The sequence below is a fragment of the Carcharhinus amblyrhynchos genome, unplaced genomic scaffold (genome assembly GCF_965287045.1).
Source record: "Carcharhinus amblyrhynchos unplaced genomic scaffold, sCarAmb.v2.hapA chromosome_185, whole genome shotgun sequence".
In the NCBI taxonomy this organism is placed as follows: domain Eukaryota; kingdom Metazoa; phylum Chordata; class Chondrichthyes; order Carcharhiniformes; family Carcharhinidae; genus Carcharhinus; species Carcharhinus amblyrhynchos.
Window position 1 is genome coordinate 263,199 of NW_027649925.1, and position 12,245 is coordinate 275,443.

The 12,245-nt window shown below is 44.0% G+C and overlaps 1 protein-coding gene across 1 annotated transcript in view; it reads left to right on the top strand.

Annotated features, from left to right (window-relative positions):
* Positions 1–12,245, top strand: part of LOC145338807 (uncharacterized) — a 94,178-nt gene that overhangs the window by 33,776 nt on the left and 48,157 nt on the right. The window contains exon 5 of the mRNA XM_080183209.1: positions 9,015–9,143. Coding sequence (XP_080039335.1) covers positions 9,015–9,143 — 129 coding nt within the window. The remainder of the gene's footprint in view (positions 1–9,014; positions 9,144–12,245) is intronic.

The following is a 12,245-nucleotide window of genomic DNA, read 5'->3' on the forward strand; positions in this document are numbered from 1 at the left end:
AGCTGGGTTTTTGCGACTCATGCACAAGGACCCCGAGGTCCCTCTGCACCGTCGCCTGCTGCAGTTTTTCTCCACGTAAGTAATAGTCCTTCCTACCATTATTCCTACCAAAGTGGACCACCTCGCACTTGCCAACATTAAATTCCATTTGCCAGTTCCTGGCCCATTTGCCCAGCGTATCTAGATCCTTCTGCAGACTCTCCACACCCTCCGCACAATTTGCCTTTCCACCAATCTTGGTGTCATCAGCAAATTTCGACACCCTACACTCGGTTCCCTCCTCCAGATCATCTATATAAATGGTAAATAGCTGAGGCCCCAGCACCGACCCCTGGGGCACTCCACTAGTCACCAACCGCCAATCCGAATAGCACCCATTGACCCCCACTCTCTGCCTCCTATTTGACAACCAGTCCTCTATCCACGCTAACACCCTACCCCCAACTCCATGTCCCCTGACCTTCTGCAATGGTGTTATGAGACTTCTTACTGTGCTTACTCCAGTCCAACACCAGCATCTCCACACCTTTAACATCAGACAAACTTGAAGCTTCTCTTCATTTCTCTTGTTCACAATAAACATTAATGATTTGGACGAAGGAATTGAATGCAGTATCTCCAAACACTAAGCTAGGTGGCAGTGTATGCTGTGAGGAGGATGCTAAGCGGCCACGGAATGACTTGGACAGACTGATTGAGTGGGGAAATACTTGGCAAATGCAATATGATGTGGATAAATGTGAGGTTATCCACTTTGGTGGCAAAAACAGGAAGGAAGATTATTATCTAAATGGTGGCAATTTAGGAAAAGGGGAAGTCCTGTTTCACCATGACACCTGCATGGTGGAATAGTGGGAGCTGAATGTTGGCATGCAGATACAGCAGGCAGTGAGGAAAGCGAATGGCATGCTTTATTTTGATTTGATTTGATTTATTATTGTCACATGTACTAACATACAGTGAAAACTATTGTTTCTTGCACTATACATTCAAAATATACCGTTCATAGAGAAGGAAACAAGAGACTGCAGAATATAGTGCTACAGTTATAGCTAGGGTGTAGAGAAAGATCAACTTAATGCAGGGTAGGTCCATTCAAAAGTCCATTCAGCAGAGAAGAAGCTATTCTTGCATTGGTTTGTACGTGACTCAGACTTTTGTATCTTTTTCCCGAAGGAAGAAGGTGAAAGAGGGAATGTCCGGGGTGCTTGGGGTCCTTAATTATGCTGGCTGCTTTGCTGAGGTAGCGGGAAGTGTAGACAGAGTCAATGGATGGGAGGCTGGGTTGTGTGATGGATTGGACTACATTCACAACCTTTTGTAGTTCCTTGTGGTTTTGGGCAGGGCAGGAACCCATACCAAGCTCTGATACATCCAGAAAGAATGCTTTCTATGATGCATCTGTAAAAGCTCATGAGAGTCATAGCTGATGTGCCAAATTTCCTTAAGACTTCTGAGAAAGTAGAGGCATTGATGGGCTTTCTTAACTATAGTGTTGGCATGGGGGGACCAGGACAGGTTGTTGTTGATCTGGACGCCTAGAAACTTGAAGCTCTTGACCCTTTCTACTTTGTCCCTGTTGATGTAGATAGGGGCATGTTCTCATCTACACTTCCTGAAGTCAATATCAGTCTCCTTTGTTTTGTTGATATTATGCGAGAGATTATTGTCACCGCACCAGTTTGCCAGATTCTCTATCTCATTCCTGTACTCTGTCTCGTCATTGTTTGGGATCCAATCCACTATGGTGGTGTCATCAGCAAACTTGAAAATCAAGTTGGAGGGAATTTGGCCATACGGTGATAGCAAGAGGATTTGAGTATAGAAGTAAAGATGTCTTGCTGCAGTTACACAGGGCCGTGGTGAGGCCACACTTTGAGTATCATGTGTAGTTTGGTCTCCTAGTCTGAGGAAGGACATTCTTGCTGTTGAGGGAGTCCAGTGAAGCTTCACCAGACTGATTCCTGGAATGGCAGGACTGACATATGAAGAGAGACTGGATCGACTGGGCTTGTACTCACTGGAATTTAGAGTGAGAGGGGATCTCATAGAGACATATAAAATCCTGATGGGACTGAACAGGCTAGCTGCAGGAAGAATGTTCCTGATGTCCAAGAACAAGGGGTCACAGTTTAAGAATAAGGGGTAAAGCATTCAGGACTGAGATGTGGAAGAACTTCTTCACTCCGAGAGTTGTGAACCTGTGGAATTCTCCACCATAGAAAGCTGTTGGGGCCAATTTGTTAGATATATTCAAGAGGGAGCTGCAAGTGGCCCTTGCGGCTAAAGGGATTAATGGGTCTGGAGAGAAAGTGGGAGTGGGATACTGAAAGTGCAAGATCAGCCATGATCATATTGAATGGTGGTGCAGGCTCGAAGGGCCAAATGGCTGACACCTGCATTCATTTTCTATGTTGTAGTTTCCTTAGCTCACTGTTCTTTCTGTTTCTTGTACTAGCTTCCTTGCCCCTTACTCCAATGTATTGCTTCTAGTAAAATGGTGAGAGATGTTTCCTCTCGAGCTGAAAAGCTCTTTCTACTGTGACTCCCAGTTAAAACTGAATTAAAATTGTCTTTTCTCAACAAGTGGCCCAGGTTGCTAGGCAACATCACATTATTTTGCCAAGTCATATTTACTTTTCCCGTCCTAAAATCTCTCAGCACAATAGAAACACGGTTTGAATTATAAACAAAATCCCCACGCATGCAAACACCATTGCATAACACATAATCCATCTAGAGTTTTACTCTTTTGTGCTATGGCGATACTGTGCATTTAAGAAATGTATTTGTATCATGTTTTGGTGAAGGGTGTGTTTATAATTCAACTCTGTTTAGACGATACCGAATTGTCTACAACTGGTAGTCTACTTGCTGAGATTGCAGAAGGATAATTGTTCCTAATTATTGGAGAGTTTGCTTTGATCTGAGCTAATGCATTTTTGTTATTCTTAAGGTTGTTCCCTGGGGTTTAATTATGTTGATTGACAAGAAGAAAATCATGCAAATGGGTGGAGCTAAGCTGGCAGAGAGAAAAAAAACAGGCAGTTACTGTTTGAGTCTCAGAGCAATAGCTCTTTTTCTCCATCTCTCTCCCTCTCTCTTTCTCTCTCTCACTTTGTGGAATTCTGTGTAAAGATTGGTCTCTCTCTCTCTCTCTCTCGCTGCTATCTGAGAGTCAGAAGACATTTATATCTCTGTACCTCTGTCCAGAGAGTTTAAAAGACTGGAGGATTGGCAAATCATGTAAGCCTATGTGTCTTGCTAACTGATTCTGAAGAGTAATGTATATCTATGAGGATATTGCTTAAATTGGAACTAATAGAGATAGCTGGCTGTTAAGAATTGCATTTTGTCATGCTTAAATATTTCAATTGATAAGTTATGCTAATTCTTTTTGTAATATTTTAACTGTGTCTTTAAATAAAGTTTGTTTTAATAAAAACTGGATTCTAAGTGTGCCAATAGAATCATCCTGGGACGGAACACTTTATGCTCGCACTAATGCCAAAATCACAAATAGTTGGGGTCTGGACAAACTAATCTGGTCTCCACAATCTCTGACGAAGAGTCATCTAGACGCGAAATGTTGGCTCTATTCTGTCCCTACAGACGCTGTCAGACCTCCTGCAATTTTCCAGCATTTTCTGTTTTTGTTTCAGATTCCACCATCTGCAGTATTTTCCTTTTAATCTGACCTAGAATAACTTCCCCTCTGAACCACCTGTATTCCACTCTGCTCTTAATTCTGTTTTCTACCTGAAACTTGGCATAAGCACAGTTTTTCTTCCTTATCTTAATTTCTATCTTCTTTTTCATTCAGGGAGCTCTGGATTTGATTGCTTGACCTTTTCCTTTTAAAGGAATACACCCTGATTGTGTCGGACAACCTCTGTTTTGAAACTTGCCCATTGTTCAGCTACAGTTTCTCCTACCAACCTTTCATCTCAGTCTGGCTGACCCGGCACCTGAAGTACCCAGTCCTGTCCCTGAGACATCCAAGTCTCTGTAATGGCCACCACATCACATTCCCAAGTAGCAATCCATGCCCTAGGTTCATCCACTTTATTCACTACACTCCTGGCGTTAAAACAGGAGTTCATTGGTCTGAGTGCTTCCCTTCTCCATCACCGGTCTATCCCCCCTCTCATACTGTCTACAGTCCTTCTCTATTTGCGAGCTAACTTCCTCGGTCTCAGTCACCTCATTTCAATTCCCTCCCCCCAACCTTTCTAGTTCGGAACAGGAAGGGGTCAATAACTTTACTGAGTGTTTTCTATAGGCTGCCCAATAGTAACAGGGATGTTGAGGAGCAGATAGGGAAGCAGATCCTGGAAAGGTGTAATAATAACAGAGTTGTCGTGATGGGAGATTTTAATTTCCCAAATATTGATTGGAATCTCCCTACGGTAAGAGGTTTAGATGGGGAGGAGTTTGTTAGGTGTGTTCAGGAGAGTTTCTTGACACAGTATGTGGATAAGCCTACTTGATTTGATATTGGGAAATGAACTTGGTCACCTGTCGGATCTCTCAGTGGGAGAGCATCTTGGTGATAACGATCGTAATTCTATCTCCTTCACGATAGCATTGGAAAGAGATAGGATCAGGCAGGCTAGGAAAGTGTTTATCTGGAGTAAGGGGAAATATGAAGCCATCAGGCAGGAAATTAGAGACGTAAATTGGAAGGAGGTTTTCTCGGGGAAATGTACCAAAGTAAAGTGACAGATTTTGAAGGAATGTTTGTCTGGAGCTCTGCACGACAATGTTCCAATGAGACAAGGAGGTTATGGTAGATTACAGGAACCGTGGTGCATGAAAATTGTAACGAATCTAGTCAAAAAGAAAAGAAAAGCGTACAGTAGGTTCAGGGAGCTAGGCGATGGTAGGGATCTAGAGGAGTATACAGCTTGTAGGAAGGAACTTAAGAAGGAAATTAGGAGAGCCAGAAGGGGACATGAGAAGGCCTTGGCGGGTAAGATTAAGGAGAACCCTAAGGCGTTCTACAAATATGTGAAAGGTAAAAGGATGAGATGTGAAGGAATAGGACCTATAAAAGGTGAAGGGGGAAAAGTTTGTGCAGAACCGGTAGAAATGGCAGAGGTGCCTTCGCCAACCTTCATGCCAAGATATTGGATCCCCTGGGATCCAAGTGCCTCCCGTCTTTTTTGTACAGGTCACACCTGCTCCTAAAGAGATCCCAATGATCCAGGAACCTGAATCCCTGCCGCTTGCTTCAGTCCCTCAGCCACGCATTCATCTTGCACCTCATTCCATTCCTGCTCTCACTCTCCCACGGCACAGGCAGCAATCCCGAGATTACTACCTTTGCATTCCCCCTTCTCAGCTGTCTACCAAACTCCCTATATTCTCTTTTCATGAGCCCTTCCCTCTTCCTACCTATGTCAGCGGTACCTATATGTACCAAAGACCTCCGGCTCCTCTACCTCCCACTTCAGGATGTCTGGGACTCGACGAGAGACATCCCGGATCCTGGCACCAGGGAGGCAAACCATCATCCGAGACTCCCATCTGCGTCCGCAAAATCACCTGTCCGACCCTCTCACTGTAGAGTCCCCTGTTAACACTGCCTTCCTCCTCTTTTCCTTACCTTTTTGAGCTACTGAGCCAGGCTCAGCTTCAGAGACACAGCCACTGCTGCCTTCCCCAGGTGAGCTGTCCCCCCCCAGCAGTACTCAGACAGGAGTGCTTATTATGAAGGGGCACATCCACCGGGGTGCTCTCTATCACCTGAGCTTTCCCCTTCCTGTTACCCACTTGCCTTCCTCCCTTGGCAGAAGCCTCAGACAAAACTCCCTGTTTTGTATAAAAATGGGTATAATTTGCCTTTTCGAACAAAGGATAATTTCACAATGTATCATGTCTAATTACGCTGTAAATAAGTTTTTCAAGCATTTCAGTTAATTCTCTAATACAGGAAAACCTTGGGCTAATAATCAGTTACTGGCAGATTTAACAAATAACTTCAAATGATTTTTAATGCCCTCATTAGAATAAAGAACAAAGAAAATTCCAGCACAGGAACTGGCCCTTCAGCCCTCCAAGCCTGCACCAACCATGCTGCCCGACTGAACTAAAACACCCTTTAAAAATCACTACTGTATTTGCTTCCACTCCCTCCCCCGGCAATAAGTTCCAGGCACCCACTACTCTGTATAAAAAAAGTCTGCCTGGTACATCTCCTTTAAACCTTGCCCCTCGCACCTTAAACCTGTGCCTGGTAAACAACACTGTAGACTTCTATCAGGCAGTTCCAGTGAGAATAAATCAAGTTTCTCCAACTTCTCCTCATAGCTAATGCCCTCCACACGAGGCAACATCCTGGTAAATCTTTTTTGTACCCTCTCCAAAGCCTCGTGGCAGTGTGGCAACCAGAATTGAACACTATATTCCAAGTGCGATCTAACTAAGATTCTATCAAGCTGCAGCTTGACTTGCCAATTTTTAAATTCAGTGCCCCGGCTGATGAAGGCAAGCATGCCGAATGCCTTCTTGACTATCTTTTCCATCTGCATTGCCATATTCAGCGACCTGTGTTCCTATACACCCAGATCCCTTTGCCTAGCAATACTCTTAAGGGCTCTGCCATTTACTGTGTATTTCCTATCTGTATTAGACCTTCCAAAATGCATTACCTCACATTTGTCCGAATTAAACTTCATCTGATCTATATCCTGCTATATCCCCTGATGGTCCTCATCGCTATCCACAAATCCACAAATGAGTCATCCGCAAACTTACAAATCAAACCAGTTACATTTTCCTCCAAATCATTTATATATATTACTAACAGCAAAGGTCCCAGCATGACCTCTGAGGGTCACCACTTGTCACAGCCCTCCATTCAGAAACATACCCTTCCACTGCTACCCTCTGTCTTCTTTGACCAAGTTAGTTTTGTATCCACGTTGCCAACTTACCTCTGATCCCATGCAACTTCACCTTCTGCACCAATCTGCCATGAGGGACCTTGTCAAAGGCCTTACTGAAGTCCATGTAGACAACATCCATTGCCTACCCTTATCAATCATCTTCATCACTTTCTTGATCAAATTCGTGAGGCACGACCTTCCCTTCACAAAACCATGTTGCCTCTCACTAGTACTTCCATTATTTCCAAGTGGGAATACTGTCTCGAAGAATCCTCGCCCATTATTTCCCTACCGCTGATGTAAGGCTCACCAGCCTGTAATTATCTGATTATTCTTGCTATTCTCCTTAAAGGAACAACATTGGCTATTCTCCAATCCTCTGGGACCCTCCCCTGTAGTCAGTGAGGACACAAAGATTTCTCTCAAGACCCCAGCAATTTCCTCCCTTGCCTCTCTCAGTATTCTGGGGTATATCCCATCAGGCTCATGGGGACTTGTCTACCTTAATGTTTCTCAAGAATCCCAATACTTCATAGAACATAGAACATCACAGCACAGTACAGGCACCTCGGCCCTCAATGTTGCGCCGACCTGTGAAAACCAATCTAAAGCCCATCTAACCTACACTCTTCCAATATCATCGATATATTTATCCAATAACCATTTGAACACCCTTAATGTTGGTGAGTCCACTACTGTTGCAGGCAGGTCATTCTACACCCTTACTACTCTCTGAGTAAAGAACCTCCCTCTGACATCTGTCCTATATCTATCACCCCTCAATTTAAATCTATGTCCCCTCATGCTCGCCATCACTGTCTGAAGAAAAAGGCTCTCACTGTCCACCCTGTCTAATCCTCCTATCATCTTGTATGCCTCTATTAAGTCACTCCTTAACCTTCTTCTCTCTAATGAAAACAGTCTCAAGTCCCTCAGCCTTTCCTCATAAAACCTGTCCATCATAACAGGTGACATCCTGGTAAATCTTCTCTGCACCCTTTCCAATGTTTCCACATTCTTCCTAAACTCCATCTGCCACCTCGCAGCCCAGCTCTGCAGCTTATCTATGTCCCTCTGTAACCTGCAACATCCTTCCGCACTGTCCACAACTCCATCGACTTTAGTGTCATCTGCAATTTTACTAACCCATCCTTCTATGCCCTCATCCAGGTCATTTATAAAAATGACAAACAGCAGTGCCCCAAAACAGATCCTTGAGTAGGCCATCTAGCCCCTTGACCCTGCTGTATCATTCAATAAGATCATGGCTGATCTTTTTGTGGACTCAGCTCCACTTACCAGCCTGTTCACCATAACCCTTAATACTTTTACTGTTCAAAAGTTTATCTATCCTTGCCTTAAAAACATTCAATGAGGTAGCCTCAACTGCTTCACTGGGCAGAGAATTCCACAGATTCACAACCCTTTGTGTGAAGAAGTTCCTCCTCAACTCAGTCCTAAATCTGCTTCTCCTTATTTTGAGGCTATGCCCCTAGTTCTAGTTTCACCCTCCAGTGAAAACAACTTCCCTGCTTCTGTCTTATCTATTCCCCTTATAGTCTTATATGTTCCTACGAGATCTCCCCTCATTCTTCTGAATTTCAGTCTACTCAGTGTCTCTTCATAAACCAACCCTCTCAACTCTGGAATCAACCAAGTGAATCTCCTCTGCACCCCCTCCAGTGCCAGTATATCCTTTCTCAAGTAAGGAGACCAAAACTTTACACAGTACTCCAGGTGTGGCCTCACCAGCACCTTATACAGTTGCAACATAACCTCGCTGCTTTTAAACTCCATCCAATGTATAGCTTTAACCAGATGGAATATTCATTTTTATATATCTATCTGTGTATATGTGATAAATCATAACACTATCCCAAATACATGATACAGGTGGAATTAAGTTTTCAACAGGGGCTAAATTCAGTGGTACCAGTAACGAATTCAACTCAGCTGGATAAGGGCTTTGTGCTACATTTTTGAACTGCATTACTTTAGAGCTCATTGCTCTGCAGGAGAGTATTGAATTTACATTGAGGTAGAAGTATACTGAAAATATATATTGAAAATACATATATACGTATATGCAGTTTGACATGCATTCTTTCCTTGTTCTTTTGCCAGATCTTTTTCTTGCATACAGAATTATTTCGGGGTTTGTATTCTGCCTGTTGTTAGGGATGTGTGCATATATTATCTTCCTTTACCTCCGCTCTAGCAGAGAGATCGCAAGTTCATTTCTGCAAAATAAACGTAAGTTTGATCTTCGTAGAACAACTCCTTTCAGCCAAGTTTATAAAAATTATAAAGTACAAAACTGAGCCTTGGGAAACAATTGCAAAGCAACATCTGCTACCCTCTGCTTCCTGGCACTGAGCTAATTTCATATTCATACCAGCATTTCCCCTTGAATAAACTTCCTTTGATGCACTTTGTCCAAAAGTTTATATGTACAACATCTAGTGGATTATTTTGACTGACATTCACTGTTGCCTTACCAAAGAATTCCATCAAATTGGTCAGATATAATTTAAAGGTATAGTGAAAGAGATCAGAGCAGAAATATACAACCGATTGAGACTTCTCCGCTTTCTAATCATGATTATTTTCTACCTCAACTCTACTTTTCTACCTTTGATTCTATCTGAAATTTAACTATTCATCCCTTTGGGGTAGAGAATTCAAAGATTCCCAACCCTTTGAGTGAAGAAATGTTTCCTCTCAGTCCTAAACTATGAACCCCTTTTTCTGAGACAGTGCTCATGTTTTTGATTTCCCAGTCAGAGGAACAACCTCTCAGTGTTTACCATGACAAGCCCCTTCAGAACCCAGCATGTTTCCAGTGTTTCAATTCGTTACATCTGTTTTGCCTCTTTTGGATCCGCGCTTTTCCAAATTAAAATTCAAATTTTAATTAAAATTTATTTTGTCTCTGATAATGGTTTCCATTAACTGTCACACCACTGACATCTGCCCCCTTGTTCCTAATTTATCCCTCTGTATCCAAGGTAACCTCACTTAACCATGAGATTTCAACTGTCCTCCAATTCTAGTCACTTGAACATTCCCCATTTTACTCTGTATATTTATAGTTACACATTTGGAAAGATAGAAACTAGAAGCAGGAGGCCATTTGGCCCTTCCAGCCTGTTCCCCTATCCATAATGATCATCTAACTCAATATCCTGATCCCCCCTTCCCCCTATATCCCTCGATCCCTTTAGCTCCAAGAGCTATATCTCATTTCTTCTTGCGATCACACAATGTTTTGGCATCAACTACTTTCTGTGGGAGTGAATTCCACACATTCACCACCCTCTGGGTGAAGAAATTTCTTCTCACCTCAGTGAGGTTTACCCCTTATCCTCAAACTATGACCCCCCCTAGCTCTAAACTCTAGATTTCCATTCTTAAGCCACTCCACCTCCTTTCCCTCTTTCCTCCTTTTAATGTGCTCCTCATTCTTCAATCAATCCTATGGGTACCTGCCCTAATATCTCCTCTTTCTACGCCTTTTAGCAATTATAAGAACATAAGAACATAAGAAATAGGAGCAGGAGTAGGCCATCTAGCCCTTCGAGCCTGCCCCACCATTCAATAAGATCATGGCTGATCTGTCGTGCCTCAGTTCCACATTCCCGCCCTCTCCCCATAACCCTTAATCCCCTCTCTTATCAAAAACCTATCAACCCGCATCTTAAAAATATTAGCGAGGTAGCCTCCACCACTTCAACGGGCAGAGAATTCCAGAGATTCACCACCCTTTGAATGAAGAAGTTCCTCCTCAACTCTGTTCTAAACCACCCCCCCTTTATCTTGAGGCTGTACCCCCTAGTCCTGCTATCCTTTCTGAGCAGGAAGAGTCTCTCCACCTCTATCCTATCCATCCCATTCATCATCTTATACGTCTCAATGAGATCTCCCCTCATTCTTCTAAACTCTAACGAGTACAAGCCTAATTTATTTAGCCTCTCCTCATAGCTCAACCCCCTCAACTCCGGGCATCAGCCTAGTAAACCTCCTCTGCACTCCCTCCAAGGCCAAAATATCCTTGCGTAAGTACGGCGCCCAAAACTGCACACAGTACTCCAGCTGCGGCCTCACCAATGCCCTATACAGCCGCAGCAAGACCTCCCTACTTTTATATTCAATCCCCCTCGCGATGAAGGCCAGCATCCCATTCGCCTTCCTGACCACCTGCTGCACCTGCAGGCTGGGTTTTTGCGACTCATGCACAAGGACCCCGAGGTCCCTCTGCACCGTCGCCTGCTGCAGTTTTTCTCCACGTAAGTAATAATCCTTCCTACCATTATTCCTACCAAAGTGGACCACCTCGCACTTGCCAACATTAAATTCCATTTGCCAGTTCCTGGCCCATTCGCCCAGCCTATCTAGATCCTTCTGTAGACTCTCCCCACCCTCCGCACAATTTGCCTTTCCACCAATTTTGGTGTCATCAGCAAATTTCGACACCCTACACTCGGTTCCCTCCTCCAGATCATCTATACAAATGGTAAATAGCTGAGGCCCCAGCACCGACCCCTGGGGCACTCCACTAGTCACCATCCGCCAATCCGAATAGCACCCATTGACCCCCACTCTCTGCCTCCTATTTGACAACCAGTCCTCTATCCACGCTAATACCCTACCCCCAACTCCATGTCCCCTGACCTTCTGCAATAACCTCTTGTGAGGTACCTTGTCAAACGCCTTCTGAAAATCAAGAAAGACCACAGCCACCGGCTCTCCTCTATCCACCGCCCTAGACACATCCTCATAGAACTCCAGTAAATTTGTCAGACACGACTTCCCTTTAACGAAACCATGCTGCATCTGCTCTATCACGCAGTTCCCCTCAAGATGCCTCGCTATTTCCTCCTTGATGACGGATTCTAACATTTTACCTACAACAGACGTTAAACTAACCGGCCTATAATTCCCCGCCTTTTGCCTGGCACCCTTCTTAAACAACCGCGTAACATTAGCCATTTTCCAATCTTCCGGCACTTCCCCGGAATCCAGCGATGTCTGGAAAATAACCACCAAGGCATCCACTATCACCTCCACCATTTCTTTCAGGACCCTCGGATGCATTCCATCCGGTCCTGGGGACTTGTCCACAATCAGCCCCTCCAGTCTGTCGAGCACCACCTCTCTAGTAACAGTAATGTCATTAAGACCCTCCAGTCCTACCACCTTTCCATCTCTGACATCCGGCAAATTATTCACGTCCTCCTCCGTGAAGACCGAAACAAAAAAGTTATTCAAGACCTCAGCCATATCCCCATCCCCTACCACTAAGTCCCCCTTCTCATCCTCTAAGGGACCAACATTCACCCTAGCCAGCCTCTTCCT